Source organism: Equus quagga, chromosome 1, assembly GCF_021613505.1.
Source record: "Equus quagga isolate Etosha38 chromosome 1, UCLA_HA_Equagga_1.0, whole genome shotgun sequence".
Lineage (NCBI taxonomy): Eukaryota > Metazoa > Chordata > Mammalia > Perissodactyla > Equidae > Equus > Equus quagga.
Genome location: NC_060267.1, coordinates 171,924,286 through 171,941,520, shown reverse-complemented (window position 1 = coordinate 171,941,520; position 17,235 = coordinate 171,924,286). Strand labels below are relative to the sequence as shown.

General features: G+C 54.4%; 1 protein-coding gene across 3 annotated transcripts in view; it reads right to left on the bottom strand.

Annotated features, from left to right (window-relative positions):
• Positions 1-17,235, bottom strand: part of ESYT3 (extended synaptotagmin 3) — a 48,352-nt gene that overhangs the window by 19,971 nt on the left and 11,146 nt on the right. For 2 of the 3 annotated variants that reach the window (XR_006885212.1, XM_046639009.1), the window contains exons 2-8: positions 11,876-11,917; positions 9,799-9,933; positions 6,406-6,482; positions 4,837-4,903; positions 4,091-4,180; positions 3,606-3,661; positions 2,074-2,194 (exon numbers count right to left, since the gene is read on the bottom strand). Coding sequence is in view for 2 of the 3 variants with exons in the window: in XM_046639009.1 (XP_046494965.1) it covers positions 2,074-2,194; positions 3,606-3,661; positions 4,091-4,180; positions 4,837-4,903; positions 6,406-6,482; positions 9,799-9,933; positions 11,876-11,917 (588 nt within the window). In the remaining variant the exon portion in view is untranslated. The remainder of the gene's footprint in view (positions 1-2,073; positions 2,195-3,605; positions 3,662-4,090; positions 4,181-4,836; positions 4,904-6,405; positions 6,483-9,798; positions 9,934-11,875; positions 11,918-17,235) is intronic. The other variant, XM_046639021.1, reaches the window with a different exon arrangement.

The following is a 17,235-nucleotide window of genomic DNA, read 5'->3' as shown; positions in this document are numbered from 1 at the left end:
CAGGGCTCTGTCCACCGCATCGCATTCCTGGCCTTCACCACCCTCCCTGCCTCCAACCTGTCACCTGAATGGCTTATTCAGCTGCAGCTATTTTCTCCTCCTGTGCCAACAAGCACCCCACCTGAGGAGCCTGCCGTCTTTGTTCCAGCCCCTGTCTGTAACCTGCATGTAGACTGAGTTGCACTGGACGCACACCTGTGGGCACTGCCTGCTGCTGGCAGTGGGTCCCCGGGCTCACAAAGGCCCTGGCCCCAAGTCTCACCCCACTCCCCATACTCTGCGCTGTCATGGGCAGAACAGAGCACAAGACTCGGGAAAAACACAGTTCACGGGGCTAGTAGGCCTCCTGCCTAGAACTATTTGTTGTTGTTGTTGTTTTTGTTTCCTCGGAGGAAGATTAGCCCTGAGCTAACCGCTGCCAATCCTCCTCTTTTTGCTGAGGAAGACTGGCCCTGAGCTAACATCCGTGCCCATCTTCCTCTGCTTTCTATGTGGGACGCCTGGCACAGCATGGCTTGACAAGCAGTGCCATGTCCCAACCCGGGATCTGAACCGGCGAACCCCGGGCCGCTGAAGCGGAACGTGCGCACTTAACTGCTGTGCCACCGGGCTGGCCCCTATTTTTTTTTGAATATCAGTAAATACACACGCATTTGCCCTTTGACCCAGCAATCCCACTTGTAGAAAGCCATCCTAAAGGCAGAGTGGCAAAAATATAAAAAGACACATACAATGCTATTCATGACAGCACTACTTGAAACAGCAAAAGACCAGACACAACTCATCCATGCATCCGTGGACAACTGGTTAAATAAACTACAGCACATTCACACTGTGGGGTACGATGCAGCTGTAAGAAAATGAGGGAGGAGGGGCTCCATCCGCCCCGTCAGGAAGTGATCCCCGTGACACAGGAAGTGATAAAAGCCAAGTGGGGAGAAATGCAGTGTCCTGCCGTCCAAGAGCGAGGATGTGACCGTAATCAAATATGCACGCACACGCCCACATGTGTGCGTCCACTCACGTCTGAAAACAGTGGGAATACCGGAAGGATAAGACATTACTTACGGGGGGAGGGCGGAGACGAGGTGAGGGAACAAGGGGTAGAAGCCAGATGCCTAAAAATACAACTTGTTTTTCCTATTGCACTTTGGAAGTGTGCAAATATTTTACATGATTGTAAAAGGAACTTAAGGAAAGCTTAAACCCTGGAAATAGAAAATGGTATGAAACAAATCACTGTAAATATTCATGGCCAGTTGTGTCACAAACACACAGAGAGGAACTATTCCAAGTGAGTTTAAATCGCAGCAACCTGACGGGACCTCTGTGCTGGGATATGCCATGGGGGCAGAATGCTGTCAGTGGTGGTGATGTGGGTGAGGGCGCTGCACTGTTATTCTGAGACTACCCAGCATGCAGAGTGGGATAAAGCCGATGCATCACCGGAGGGCTGAGGGATGTGCTGCTGCCCGGCTGGCCTGGGCGTCACCCCCATGTGGCCTGAGCAGACCAATGCCTCACAGCTGGTGTGGGTGGTGAACATGGGCGTCTTCCCTGATCCTGAGGCCCTGACTCCCAGCCCTGCAGGGCTCAGGCCCATGTGGCTTCCTCAGGGGCCTCCTGAGGCAGGCCCAGGATGGGCGAGGGCAGCGGGGCCGAGCACCCAAGGAAGCCCTGCATCCTAGCTTGACCAAGCACTGTCCTTCCCAGGCAACCCTAAGGATTCTCCCCACCCCTAAGTGACGGAGTCAGGAGCCTCATGTCCCTGAAGGGAGGATGGGAAGCTCCTGGAGGTTCCTGGGGGGAAGGTGACTGCCCATAGTCCCCAACACAGGCCACATGGGCGGACGAAGACCCAGGGAGGAATGCCACCTGGACTTTGCCCCTCCCCAGAGGGTGACCTTGGGCAAGTCATTCAACCTTCCCGAGACTCAGTCTTGGCCCTATAAAATGGGGATGCCACGCCCTCACAGGGCGGAAGTAAGGACTGCCATCTGGGAGTACACAACCCCACCAGCTCGTCTGTCCCTCTACTCTGGGCCCGGCGCGGTGGCCAGTGCAGGTACTCACACAGGGCAGAGGGAAGCGCAGGTTGGTCACGTCTAGCCCCTTCTTCACGGGCACAGTCACGCGGTTGGGCAGCACCAGGTGGGCGGCAATGAGGTCCTCCAGCAGGCTGTCTGACACCTCGCTGGGGAGAGCAGGCACCACCAGCTGTGGAGGGGTGGCTCTCCCTCCCCCAGGCCACCTGCCTCCACCCATCTCTGGAGCTGGACCCAGGAGCAGAGCCTGCTGTGGTGTCCCCACCCGGGAGAGAGCAGCCCTGGCCCCAGCCTGCCTGGAGGGGGAGCACTGGGGTCTACATTTGACGGCCCGGCTCCCCCAGTCCTGCTTTGTCCTCTGAGGCATCACGGCAAGGCAGCAGGGAGTGCTGACCTGGAGCCTGTGTTAGAATCTCAGCTCCACGCCCCACGAACTGTGGGCCTCAGGTAAGTCACTAACCTTGATGGACCTGCTTCCTCGTCTCTAAAATAGGATAATCACGCCTGCCTCCTAGGTTGTTATGACGGTGAGTTCACGGTAAATGTTAGGTAAGTGGTTGCTGTCATGGCCCTTCCACGCCCTGACATCGTATCAGAGTTCCCTTTGTTTACTGCCTGACTCCATCTCCCCAGTAAGGGAGCAGGGACAGGGCCTACAACAACATGGGCACACAGCTGGTGCTCAGTAAATATTTTTTGAATGAAAGAATGCATGACTGGATTCTCTGCATCCAGGGGCCGAGGTCAGTGGAATGTCCCCAGTGAGCGAGCAAGTGGTCCTCCTCGCAAGTGGGCAGCAGCTGTCTGAGCCTGGCAAGCCAGCCACCCTGGCTGGTCCAACTGTCCCTCTCTCCTGGGGAGGAGTGTCCACATGCGGCTGGAGTCCTTCTCTGTTCCTCTCGGTGTTGCAGGTAGCCCCAGGAAGGTGGGGTTTCCCAGCCCAGCTCCTCCTCACTGGCCTCTGCTGTGACAGCCACTCCCCCTCACATGTGTATCTGATGCCATGGTCAGGAGAGGCCACGTGGGCCTCTCCCCACATACTTGGGAGGGGGTAGAGTGAGGACAAAAGGAGGACACTTGTGTGTGTCTACACCCACTGTGTCACCCCCACACCCACCGTGGTGTTTTCCCAGGGACCCCAAGATAGAGGAGCCAGGCTCCCCTGTTATTGAGGAAGAGCCCAGAGAGGTGAAGTAACTTGTCCAAAGATACAGTTGCTAAGCAACAGAGCCAGAAGCCTGGTCCAGCTGGGTCTGGTTCCAGAACTCATGCTGTCATCAGGCCTGCTGCTCACCTCTCACCCACAACTCCCCTGCTCACCCGCAACGTGTGTGTTCTGGGTGCAGCGCCTGCCCACAGAGGCCACGCAACACTGTTGCCTCCCACTCCCACTCCGAACACCGACACTCCTCCTCTCGGGGGGAGGCCTTGGTGCCCGTCCCAACTCCTCACACATGGAGCGGGGAGGGGGCCACAGCCAGGGTGCAGCTCTGGGCCCTGACTGCACAGCCCGGAGGGCCCCATGGGTAGCATCTGCCTGGCGGCTCTCAGGGCACTTACTTGATTCCTGGCGCATCCAGCAGGTTGGTCAGGCCCGTCCAGTTGATCTGAAGGTGCTGCAGGGGCAGAGGGAGACTGTCAGGCTGGAGGGAGCCAGAAGCCCAGGGCTGAGAACCCTCTGCAGGGGAGTCAGGCAGGTGAGGCGCCTCCCAGGCCTGCTCGGGCCTCGGCTCAGGATGGGCCGGGACCACCACAGGAGTGGGCCAGCACCCAGGGCACAGGCCGGCCTGGACTCAGAGAGGTCTGAGCTATGGCCTCCTCACCACCTCAGACTACCTGTGTGACCTCAGCAAGCCAGTTCTCTGAGTTGTTTCCAGGTCTTGGGGAGAGCAAGTGGCCTTAGATTGAGAAGACAAGGATTTGCAAGTGCCCAGGTCCAGGGGGCTCAAGCAGTGTCCACTCTTGGGCTCAAAGCCAGCGCCTGGGCCAGTGGGTGAGGGCTTCCTCACAGGGAGTGGCAGTCCTGCCCTCGCCCCTGGACTCACCGGCTTTTGAAGGAAGAACATCGTCACGGCTCCCACGAAGGGCTTGTCCACCAGGAGGGGCTCCAGGATGACCCGCAGCGTGCCTTGCAACTGCACAGGTACAGAGGCTAGTGAGGGACCTTGGCCTCCCTTCCTCCTGCACCTGCTGCACTCAACTGAGGCCACTGCTGTCTCATTCAGGCCCCTGCCACCCCCAAATGTCAGGCCACCTGCTGTCATGGCAGGGACTGCACTCGGGGAACCGAAGCCTGCACATGGCTGCCACCCCTTTGCCAGGTACTCAGGGGCCATGAGCTGGCCCTCACTGCCGTCCACTGCCACGCGGGCCTGCAGCCCTGCCCACATTTGCGGCTGGCCCGGCCAGCAGGGACCCAGGAGTGCCTTCCAGCTCCAGCTCCGCTCCTCCACTCCTGCCGCCAGATACTTCTCCTCGACTCACTCAGTTTCCAAGCACCGGCTCTGCATCGCTCCATAACAGAACCTCTCCGTGCCCCAGGCAGCCGAAGCCTCTGCGGGGACTTTACACACAGGCAGGCGTGGGGTGGCGCTTTGGGGCTGCGCAGCAGGTTGGTGAAGCTCAGCTACCACTCCCTGGCCATGGGACCTCGGGCCTGGAGTCCCCTGCTCATTACCAGCATCTGTGTTTGGTGTCATCATCCCCATCCACAGCCTGCTCCCCACTGCCCTGACCCCCACCCTGGGGCAGGAATGGGGGAGCAGGGGCAGTCCCTCCGGGCTCCACCCACCTGGATCCCGTTCACACCAGCCTGTATCTTCTGCAGCTCCACACTGATCTCGCAGTCCCCGATGTAGCTGAAAGTGGGAAGGGAGAAGGAAGGTGGAGAGGAGGGATGGGTCCACCACTCAGAGAGGTCAGGAAACTCGCCCAGTGTCACCCAGCCCAAACCCAGGTGGCCGGCCAACAAGCCTGAGCCCTGCATCACCTCCCTACCAGCCTCGGGCTCTCTGGGTTCTGTGCAGACACTGACCAGGCCCAGACTCTGGGAGGCAGCCCCCCAGCTCCCTGCCCCCAGGTGCCCCCTGCACACCCTCACCTCTGCTCAAGAGGGCAGTGACTCTGGGCAACACCTCGCCCCATGACACCCCACAGATGCAAAGGAGGGGCTCTTGGTGAACACACTGCCCACTCCTCCTGTCTCTTCCCCGAGAACACGGGGCAGCCACCCCCACCCCGCTCACGTCCAGCCATTCCCCTAGTCACTGCTGGCTGGTGGAGATGGGCAAGGGGAACAAGGGCTCAGAGCTGGAGTCCAGCTGGGGGCTGTTGCCACAATTGGGCACAGGGAGCCTAGGCTGATGCCCTTGAGGGTAAAGATCAGGAGACCCTGTCAAAGGACTGAAGGAAAAGACTAAAGGAGGGAAAGGGCGGCCCCCAAATGCTTGTGGGGGCCCCAGGGGCTGCCTGAGCTGATTGGGAGCTGCGTGGGTGGGCTGGATGACCCTGACATGCCCCAACTAGTCATACAAGGATCTTGTGGCAGAGCCTTGGGGCCAGGAGTGCCCAATAGCCATCACCATCCCAACACTCTTGAGACCAGCCCCCAAATAGGGTTGGGTGTTCCCAGAGCCGACTCCTGTCTTCCCAATGAGCTCTCAGTGCCAGCCTCTGGGCTAAGGACAGGAAGTATGAGACATTAGAAAGGAACGGCAACATTCTGGAACTTCAGGAGTTGATCTTTAGTCCTTTAAAATACAAATCTCACCACCTCCAGGAAGACTTCCTAGATTGAATCTCTCTTCTCTCCAACTCAAGCCTATTACAAACCTCATTCTAAAGAGGAGCCCTTGCCCAGCCCACTGAACTAGTCACTCATGTGCCTTTGCATCCTTGAGTTTTTCTGAAGTGCCGCAGAGCCCAGTTCTCCCACTGGTCTCTCACAGTCTGTGCCTGGAGCTCCTTGGGCCTCCCCACACCTTCTTGTCACACTTGCTCCCTCTTGCTCCATCCCCTCTGAGGCAGCTGGTCTGACTTTCCAGGTGACCTGGCCCTGGCCTCCCAGAAAGCTCTGCTGCCTGGGCCTTGGTGCCAAAGTATGTGGTGCCTGGGCTGATGGGAGAAGCCAGGCCTGGACTGAGGGGTCAGCCAGCCATGGCTCCCCTGGACCATCCATCCTCCTGACACTCCTCCCCGTCCCGAGCAGGGACCTCGTGCTGCAGCCTGGGGCGGGGGGTATGTGTGCTGTGAGGAGCTTTCATACCCAAATTAGAGTGTATGTATGCTACTCCATCTTCAAACTGGCGGTGCCCACAGTGTCCCCTGCACCCCACACCGGCCCCAGGGCACGCGGGCTCACCATATCTGCAAGTCCAGGACCACCTGTCTCCGGTTGTGCTTGTTGGTGTGCGCCTTGACTCCGTTGACCCTGGGGCACTGGGAGAGATGCCAGAGGGCCGGGTCAGCAGGGGTCTTGCAGCAGGGGACAGCTGCTGCCCCCACCCAGCAGTGGGCTCTGTCCACAACAACCAGCATGACCACTGCACGCCTGGGACGAGGCACAAACACAGAAACCCACCCCGCAGCCCCATCTGTCCTTGGCATCCCCATACTGCCCTCCCAAGAATGTGTACCCTTCTTTCTCTCCCTCCTCCCACAGGTATGGACTGAGCACCTGCTGGGTGCCAGGCCCCGGACTGCGGAGAAGGCAAGGAGCAGGGCAGGCTGAGCTGGGAGCCTGCCCGCATGGCTCACAGCCCAGCAGAGGAGGCAACGGGGTAGGGCACATGGGGAGGTGCAGCCCATGCCACCACATCGGGGTCTGGGGACTCCAGGAGCTCCTCCTCACCCAGCTTGGGGTGGACGGGGGTTAATGAAGCCTTCCTGGAGGAGGAGGCATTTAAACAGTTCTGACAGATGAGGAGGAGTTGGCCCCCTAAGGGCAAGGGAAGAGGGCAGGGTCCCTGACTGAGGGATCCGACCCTAGGAATTGAAGTGCCCCACCCCAGGGCCACGGTCCCAGCCTCAGGGGCCGAGGGCTGAACTCCTAGGTACCTGTTCCTCCCCCTCTGCCCAGACTCTTCTCTTATCCTCCTGTCGGGTGGCACTGGAGTGGCACATGGTTATTATTCATCAAGGATAAAAAATAAATGTCACTTGAATTTGAGTTAGTGATACGCATGCGGAGGTGGGGAGGGGTAAAGTTCACTGACGTCTGCAACTTAGTTTGAAATGCATTTAAAAAAACGACAAGGGGAACGGATGCAGAGATACGCACTAAAGCAAACAGCGCAAGTTTAACAACAGAACGATCCAGATGGTTCACTGCCTAATGCTCTCAATTTTTCTCTGTGTTTGAAATTTTTCATCATAAAATGTCAGAGAGAAAAATTCAACCACACTAGAGGAAAGATTCCATTATCTTTCTATTCTCTCCATAGACGGTGATACTTACAAACGCATTGCCACATGAAAAGGTTATCAGAAAGTGCAAAGCAAAAAATGTAGGGAAAAAAGTATTATAGGGACACGTTGAGCAGTTAATTACAATTATATGTAATTTTTCCAGAGTTTGTCATGTCTTTTTAAAATGTATAACTTGCTAGGATTTATTTCCTCATTCTTTCTCATATTTATTTAGTACCAATTTTTGTCCTAATTTTACATTTTTAATTTTATACTCTTTTTCTTTAAGGGAATCCCCAGAATTGTAGAAGCTTCAGGCCGCACAGCACCCTGGCTCTGCCCAGGCCTCCAGGGCCTTGATGTTAAAGAGCCAGAAAAGCCAGAGGAAGCCTATGGGATGCTTACCGACCCCCACAGCCTGGAGCCTGCTCCTGGGCTGGGGTTGGTTTGCACGCCCCTGTCAAAGCTCAGCCAGCCTCACGACCCCCATCTGCAGAGACGGGTCCTGGGGAAGGCTGCCCGCCTGGGGGCCCCACCGCAGAGAGGAGGGAAACCACCATCTGAGCATCTGCTCTGTGCCAGGCAGAGCTGGCCGGGCCCAGGGCTTACAGTTAGGTGAAGGGTGCCAGGCTGGCGTTTGGCCTCCACTGGCAGAGCACTACTCACACAGCCATGCAGAGCGACCCTGAGGCCAGGACTATCACTCATGCTTCACAACCACCTCACTTCCCTTTTACACATGAGGAAACTGGAGCTCAGAGAGGTTAAGTCACTGGCCCAAGGTCATCACAGCACAGAGCAGAGTTGGGCATGGACATGGGAATAGGAGGGAGCTGGAAACACTCATGGGCATGAAGGAAGGGGGTGTGGCAAGTGCACTTGGTCCTTGCCAAGCCCAGGAAGGTCACATGAGGAGTCCTCTGTGACCCCCTCAAAGGAGAGGAGGTGAGAGGAGGGGATGTGAGAGCCAAGGGGAAGTGGGAGGAGCCAGGACATGAAGGCTTTGCATGCCAAGACCAGGAGTCAGGTATTTCTCCTGCAGGGCAGGGCATCTGGTCAGCCAGGCTCTCCTGACATGATAAAAATCATCCCTTAGGATCAGCCACCACCAGGCCTGTGGATGCTGCCAGGAAGGGAGAGCTTTCCAGCAGCGCCACATTCCATGGGCATCACCAGTGAGCAGTGCAGCCGGGCAGGCTCTGCTATCAACACAGCAGTCTGCAGCCTGCTGGCTCTGTCCGCTGAATTCTTCAAATGCCAACCCAGACGTCACCCCCTCCTGGAAGTCTTCCCTGACTGCCACAGCCCCACAGCGCTCCACTCCTGAATTCACACATTCCTCCACCATCGTGCAGACACTGCCACATTGTCATCCACCAGTTAATGTGTCTGCCTCTACAACAGGACAGTGACTTTCTTGCAGGCAGGGGCACAGCCATCCGTCTATCTATGGTGCCTGGCACACAGCCATGCTCAGTAAGTCGGACATGAACGAACCAGGGAAGGAACGAGTGGAGCAAGAGACGCTGGGACAAGCCAGTCCTGGCAGAGTCTGAGGGGCACCAACCAGAATCTCCGGGGCTCAGGCCTGCCTGACCCCCCCCCCCCCCACTTGGGGCCAGCGGGGCAGGGCTGAGCACACCCAGGGCTGGGGACAGCTCTCAGCAGACTCCCGCATTCTGACAGCTGCTTGTTCCAGAGCCAACCAGATGGCCATGCCTCTCATCTACCGGGTGATGGACATTACTGCGGCTCTCTGCCTGGGGGATCAAGATAAGACTCATCTCGAGGGGGTACTCTGGGGCGGGGGGAGAACAGGAAGCTCAGTCTAGAAAGGGACATGGCGTTAGGTATGTTAACCACAAACTTCTCTTATCCTGGGCCACCTGTCATCTTCACAGAACTAGCGTGGGCTTGTCACACTGACGGCAGAATCCGTTGGTGAGGAGAGAAGTCTACACTGCTCGAGGCCCTGTCTCACTCCGTGAAGGCGTGTCCTCCCCAGCGGAGGCCTGAGGTCAGCGAGCGTGGCTTGTACATCTTTGTATCTGGCTGGCTTCCCCTCGTGGCGTGTTTTCAAGATGTTGCTTAAGAAAAGTGGAGTCAGTTCCACCCCTCCTCCTCGTTCTCTGAGCCAGGCTTCCTGAGGACCGGCAGGGGGGCTGGGCTGGGGGATGAGGGGTGGGGGGGTCTACAGAGGCCTAGAGGCTGGGAAGGGCAGGCGGGGCTGGCGCCTGTGAGGTCCAGTGGGATCTTTTCAGTGGGGTTAGTGACCTGGGGCAAGGGGCGGGGACAGAGAAAAAAACGGCAGAGCAGGTCCCGCTGGCCTTCCCCAGGGAGCACCGACCTTCTGTCCGAAGTGGAGCTTGGTGAAGGCAAAGGTCCTCAGGTGGACGCTCTTCTCCCGGATCTTGGGCTCCAGTTTCTCCCGGAACTTGTTTTCCATGATCATGCTCAGGTAGGGCCAGGTCTGGGAGATGACCTGTGAGGACAGGAAGAGAACCTTGGTGGTCCGGCGTGCGCCCCCCCACCCCAGACCCACGGCTGCTCAGGACTCCCTGGCCCCGGCGGTGGGGTCGCATGGCCCTCACGTGAGCTGCAGTACCCATCGCCTGCCTGCCCACCCGTCTACCCACCACGCCCCCACCCCTCTGTCCGTCAAGCATCGGAGAACCACACCAGCGGTTCTCGCTCTTGCACAGGCAGTGGGACCCCAAGATTTGGGACCATTTTGCAAAGTACCATGCAACATTCACTCACTAAACTTAACACCATGAAGCCCTTTAGTTCTGAGCTAAAACAGAAACTAGCTGAACCGACACCGTGGTGTAAAAACAAGTAGCAGGTGTCAGAGGTTTAAGGAAAAAAAAAAAAAAAGAAAGTTAAATCATTCCCTGTGGATTTAATTTTTCTCTAGCAATCAGGAAAGGCTGCCTTCAGCTGATGTCTGCAGCGGAGTGACCTAAGGCGCTGGTTTGGGAACCAAGCGTGGACCCGGGAGAGGGAGGGCGGCTGAGAGATGGAGCGGAGGAGCAGAGAGGGGCAGAGGGCGGGTAGCTGGCCACTGTGCTCTCTTTAGGGTAAAGGCTTCTCACTCTTCCTTCTCGCGGACTTGGGCCTCACTTAAAGATGCACCTTCCCCGGTTCTGAACCTGTAACTGGAGAGCCTGAAGGCGGCGAGGTGTCAGGGCTGTTCTAGGGGCCGGTCCCATCTTCCCATGTCACTGCTCTGTCACCTGCTGAGCGCCTCTTGAGTACGAAGCTCTTTGGGACATACTTGGTGCCCTAGTGTGGTCTGTCTACACAGCTGTTCCCCCATCCGTGCCCTGAGCTCAGCAGGGAGCCTCTTCCCAACGGCCATGTATCGCCCCTACTGTGGGTCTATGTGTTAGTGCAAGAAAGACGCCACGCACGCGGGGACCATGAACTAGCTGGCAACGTGCAGGAAGAACTCCACTTAGGGGGCACAGCCCAAGGTTTGTCCCAGGGGCCCCGGGCCCCGCATTAATCCACAGAAATCCTCTTAAAGCAGCAACCTACTCCCTCCGACTTTTACCCAGAGGCTGGGAAAGGTTTTTGATCCACTCGGCAATGACATTTCCGGTAACGGGAGAATGTCAACCTTAAATCAAAAACCATCAGGAAGGCCTTTTTTATACCTGTCATCCCTGCTACTGGGTAAACTTCTTCCAGAACAGAGGCAAGGCTTGTGTTAGAAAAAGTCCTGAGTCACGAGACTTGGGGGGCGGGGTGCAGGAGTCTTCAGGTTTAGGGCCAGGCTCGGCAGATCAGCCAGGGGCCACTCTGCTTCCTGGGCTGTAAGGGGGGGCCAGACCCGGGCCCCACCCCCATCGGACATGCCCGGAGAGTTCCCATGAAGGACCCAACAGCAGTCATTGGGACGATGACAGCTCCACCAGCCTTCACGACATGCCAGGCACTGTGGTGCATTAATTACCCCATTAATCGTCACAACGGCCACGACGCAGGGGCCATAATTATTCCCACTGCACAGACGAGGGAACCAGCTCTGAGAGGTTAGGCAACCTGCCCAGGGTCACACAGTGCCCGTGGATCTCGACTGGAAATCAGGCGAAATCTGGCAGCAGTTGTCACATCACCGCCTTCCTCTCCCCAGAAAGCACTGATCTTGGCCTGGGGGGGGGGGGGGGGGGGGGCCCTGGAGGGGGACTTTTCTCTCTGTATTTTCTAACTTTTCTGCTGTGGTCATGCAGTAATTTCACAATTAAAACCAAAAACACTTTTTAAAGAAAAGACAGCCTATCAGGTGATGAGAAGAACCTGAGCGTGGGAGGCGTGAGACAGGCAGAAGGCCACCCCGCAGCGGGGAAGGGCCATGTGCGGGGGACCCAGGTCAGGGCCGCGGGGAGGCCGAGGCTGGCCCCAGGGCACCCCGGCCTTACCTTGTTGGCCCACTCGACCCGCTCCACGTCCGGGAAGTGGATCTAGGGAACAAAAGCCCCGAAAAGAAGTTAGACTGGAGACCTGCCGCCCCAGGGAGCCGACAGGCGCCCTACGCACGCCCCGCCCTCCGTCCATCCGCAAGGAGCGCACCGTGCGGTAGGGCAGGCGGCAAGCAACCCGCGGGGGAGGCCGCTGGCTGGGCCCCTTCTGCGGGTCAGCCCCACCGCCCCCGTGGGCCACCCCAGGGGAACAGCCGCCTTTGCTCTTTGCAGGTTCCGTCCCCCTTATTCCTTTTAATGACACAAGTAATGGTTGCTTCTGTAGAAAAATTGGGAAATGTAGCTAAGCCAAATGACAAATATTTTATCAGAGAAAGCCACTCCAGGATCATGGCTCTTAAAAGTCGATGCATTTCCTTCCAGTCTCTTCCAGAAGCAAGTATGTGCAGTTTTCACAGAAACTGAGGTCACTGTGCCTTTCTGTAAGCTTTTTTTCACTTAACAATATACTGTGTGCTGACTCTGAAGGTAATTAGTGCTTATCTGAAAGGCCAAAAAGGGCATCAGGTCATTTTCACTGACCACTGGTGAGGGCCTCTCCTTGCCCCTCCTGGGCTCCCAGGAGCCCCCCAAGCCTCTCGCATCCCCAGCAGGAAAGCCCCTGGGGCAGGTCCCATAGTCACACAGCAGAGCTTCCTCCAGGTCACACCCCCAGCCACTGGGCCTGCTGGGTGAGTCCTGCCACATCCCTCAGTTGGGATGGGGTCCCCAAGATGAAGTGACAATCCTGTTGGCTAACCTTTGCACGACATGATTCTGAGCGTGCTCACCCCCTCCCCTTCAAGAGTCTCGGTCTCCAAATATGTCTCCTGAGCTGCTCACCACCTCCCCCCAGAAGGTTTTCTAGGACAGATGGAGGGGTAAGAGCGTACGGTGCCTGGCAAAAACATGGATCAGTATAATGGTAGTGACAGCCACGGTGGCCATGCCCCAAGTCCCGAGCACGAGGCCAACTCGGGATCAGACTCACAGTAGGCCAGGGACCCCCACGGTTGAGAAAGGGCCTGCCCTTCCCTCTGGGGGCTCAGAAGGCTCACTGTCCAGGGACTGTGTACATGTGTCCATGCACTTCACACACTAGTGCAGTGCACACCTAGTGCACACCCACAGGTGCCAGGCCCTGGCCCAGCTCCGGGGATGCCCTGAAGGCCCAAACTCAGACCCTGGCCTGGACCACTTGCCCAGGAGGAGAGCCACTCCCAAAGGAGGGGACAGACGCATTGAGTTCCCTTAGGAGGAGTTTTTATCAGCCTTGAGAGGTGAGAGGAGCCCAGTGCTTCTCCGACTCCTGGGACATCAGGCTATGCTCGCAGCCTCAGTTTCCCCAGCTCTGGGCAGTGGCCCATACTAACCTGAAGAAGCATCTAACATTACTGGGTACTGAAGGAAAGTGCTGCCTCGTTCCCGGAGGGGAAGCCGGCCCAGCCCTCAGGAACAGAGGGAATGTTGGAGGAAGGAATCTTGGCGGAGGTGGGGCAGGAGCTAGGCGCAGCCCGTGCAGTTCAGCCAGGTCCACACGTCCCCAGCAGCCGCCACAGGTCAGGTCCCAAGCTGGGTACTAGGCAAGTGGAGGGGAGCCCCTTCCATTGCTCCCATTCCACTGCCCAGCACTGAAGTAAAAACTCCTGCACAGGGGTCCTGAGAGGGGCCCCAGCTCCCAGCATGGCCTCATCCCCCAGACTCTGCCCTGAGACCCATCAGTACGGCCACCTTGGCCTTTTCCATTCCCAATAAAGACCTGCACACACCATTCCCTAGGTCTGCAACAGACTTCCCTGCACCCCTTCGACTGCTCCACCCATCACCATTTTAGACTTCACTTCCTCCAGGCAGTCCTTCCAGATCTCTCAGGTCGGGAATAGGTGTCCCTGTTAGGTGTCTGCCGGTTCTCCATCGTGGCCTTTAACACAGCCTATTACAGCTGCTTGGTCTTCCTGCCTCCTTATTAGACTGGAAGCCCTAGTGGGCTGACTCAGCCTGGTTCCCCATTAGCGCCTGCCCCTGGCATATGAATGTCTAAATAAATATTTGTAGAATGAATGAATGTATGACTGAATACAAGGTTCTTGCCTTCAAGGAGCTCCCAGACTGGTAAGGAAGCAGGCAATGAACTGATCATTCCAGAACAGGGTCAGTACCAAGGCGGGGGGCGGGGGGCGGAGGGGCCCCCACAGAGGAGAGCTTGGTTACAGCTGGGCTCTCACTGGTACTCCTGGCCCTCTCTCTCCTCCTTCCATCCTAACCACTGCACTTCCTTCCTGCTCCCAGGACACACCTTCTGTGCACACCCCTTCCAACCTCCCACCCAGACCCCCAGGCGGTTCTGCACCCCGGAAGCTGAGAGGTTCTGATTGCTGGGCCCTGGAAACGTGATCCAGCTTGGCGGGGCCAACCCTGGCCACACGTGGGAGCCAGTCCGACGAAGATTCCTGAGCTGCCCCACACCTGCTGAATCAGAGTGTATGGGGTGGGGCTTCCAATTTACTTTTAACAAGCTCCTGGCATGATGCTGGAGTTCAGTCAGGGTTGGTTGTGAGCTATCAATGGCCAGCCCACCCCTTGCTGTAGGGTGACCCACACCCACCCTGACAGTGAGGACAGCACCGGCACGCCCAGGGCGCACACTGAGTACATTTCATGGTGTCCCGTGGCCACCCATGTCTGTGGTTGAGGCTCCTCACTCAGAGATTCCTCCAGAGAGCGAGTCTGAACCCCCTGATGAGAGCAGCAATTCAGATCAAGCAAATAGACAGTAAAGTCACCCGCTTCTGCCTTAGGCGCCCTGCAGGCTGCCCTCGGCCTGAACCTCAGCACCTGTCGTCACTCCCCAGTGACCTGGTACTCAGGAGCCCGGCCACCTCCTTTGTGACCGCCCCTGACTTAGTTCTGGACCAGGGAATGAAGTCAGAGACCGACACTGTGGAGCAGCTCCTCATCCCACTGCTCCCTCAGCCTGACCCGGGCAAATCACTGTTTTTCCATTATAATTGGTCTTTTTTGTATCTTTCTCTACTCCAAACTCTCAAAGTTATTCTAGAGTTTTACCTATCGGCTTTATATTTTAGCTTTTGTGTTTAGGTCTTCCATCTGTCTGGAATTGTTTATAGCAGGTGAGATAGGCACACAATTTTATTGCTCTCCACACTCTCACTAAGGCAATTTTCTAACATCCCATACAAAAAAAAAAAAAGTCCATCTTTTGCCTAACTTCTGAAGCTCCTTGCCTCATAAATCAGCTTCCCTGTGTACCTGGTGTGTTCTGCACTTGGCGTTGAACTCCACGGCCCACGTGCCTGCTCCCACGTCACACCACACTGTTTCAATTGCTACGGCTTCGCAGGACGACCTGGGGGGCGATTCCTCTCTTTTGCTTTTCTTTTTCAAACTGATTTAGCTAATAGTAGGTATTCGTACTTCCATGTGAATTTTAGAATCATCTTGCCGATCTTCCCAAAAAGATCCTCCTGGGATTTTGATTGTTACAGTCACGTGCCGCATATGATGCTTCCGTCAACGACGGACTGCGTATGTGACGGTGGTCCCAGAAGATTAGTACCACACAGCCTAGGTGTGCTATACCATGTAGGTTTGCGTAAGTCCACTGCAGGATGTTTGCACAATGACGAAATCGCCTAACGACGCATTTCTCAGAATCTATCACTGTCATTAAGCGACGCATGGCTGTATTTTTGAATTTATAATTTCTGGCAGAACTGACATCTTTACAATATTAAGTTTTGCATCTATGAACAGAATAGTTCCCTTTATTCACATTTGATTTTATTCACGTCTGGGATCATAAACTTTTTTCTGTAAAAGTCCTGTACATATTTTGTTAGATTACTTTGTGGGTTTTGCAGTTATTAAAGATGGTATTTGGGCTGGACGGCCCCTGTCAGGTTGAGAAAGCTCTGTTGAATTCCTACAAATTTCTAAGAGCTTTCCATTATAAGTGGGTATTGAACTATATTCAGTCCTTTCTCAAATCTATTGAGATAATCATGTTATTTTTTTCCCCTTTTCTCCATTAATGCGGTCAACTTACCTGATGTTTCTTTCTAAAACAGAACCCTCTCTAGTTCCTGGGATAAACCCCACTAAAGTGTAATATATTTAGTTAGCTTGAGATTTCATTTAGGTTTTATACACTCGTGATTCAAAGTGATACCTACAATTTTTATCCTTGTACGGTTCATGTCTGCTTTTAGTATAAAGATTTTACAATGAATTGTAAAATGAGTGGGACAGCTTCAGTTATCCTATTTTCTGAAATAACTTGCAAATATAGGAATTATCCGATCAATGAAATTTAGCATATCTTACCTATAAAACCACCTTAGGCTGAGGCTTTTTGGGGTGGTAAATTACCATTTCTCTCTTTAGTGGTTAATGGTGTACTCAAAGTCTACTTATCGCTGTATTGTGGCAATTTTGGCATTTATATTTTTCTAGAAATGTATCGAGTTCATCTAGGTTTTCAAATGTATTGATGTATAGTTGTTTATAATGTTATTTTTAATGTTATATTTGTAGTTATTTCTACCTTTTTCATCACATATCTTGTTTATTTTCATCTTTTCTATATTTTCATGATCAATCTTGACAAAGGTTTTGCCTATTGTACTAATCTTTTCAGAGAACTAGCTTTAGTTGTTGTTAATTTTCTTTCCTCTTTATCTCTATTTTTAAGTTTTTGTTCATTTTCATCCATATAGTTATTATTTCTTTCCTTATTTCTTTGATCTAAATCTATTACTCTTATGTTCTTACAGTTGAACTCTGAGTTCTGGAGTTGAATCATTCATTTTCAATTTTTCTTGTTTTATGATAAATAAATTCAAAGTTATAAATTCCCCTACAATTTTTGACACTGTTTTCATTGTTATTCAGCTCTCAAATTTTTTTGTAATTTCCAATTTGACCTCCTCTTAAACAATGACTTCTTAAATAGTAATACTTAAAAATATCTAGACATGTGAGATTTCTATAGCTTTTTATTATCATTTTTTAATTTCATTTCTTTATCATCTCAACCGTCTGTAGGATGGTATTCATTGGAATATGTTGATAATTCCTTTGTGGCCAGTACATGACCAATTTCCATGACTGTTCCATGTATGATCAAGTTATTAATCATGCCCTTCGAATATTCATTATCCTTGTTTATTCTCTGTCTACCTTATTTTCAGAAAGGAATGTATTAAAGTTTCCAAGCCCAACTGTTGACTACTCACTTCTCCATGCAGTTCTGTCAGTTGTTGGTTTATATTTCAAATCTATATTGTGAAGTATATATATGT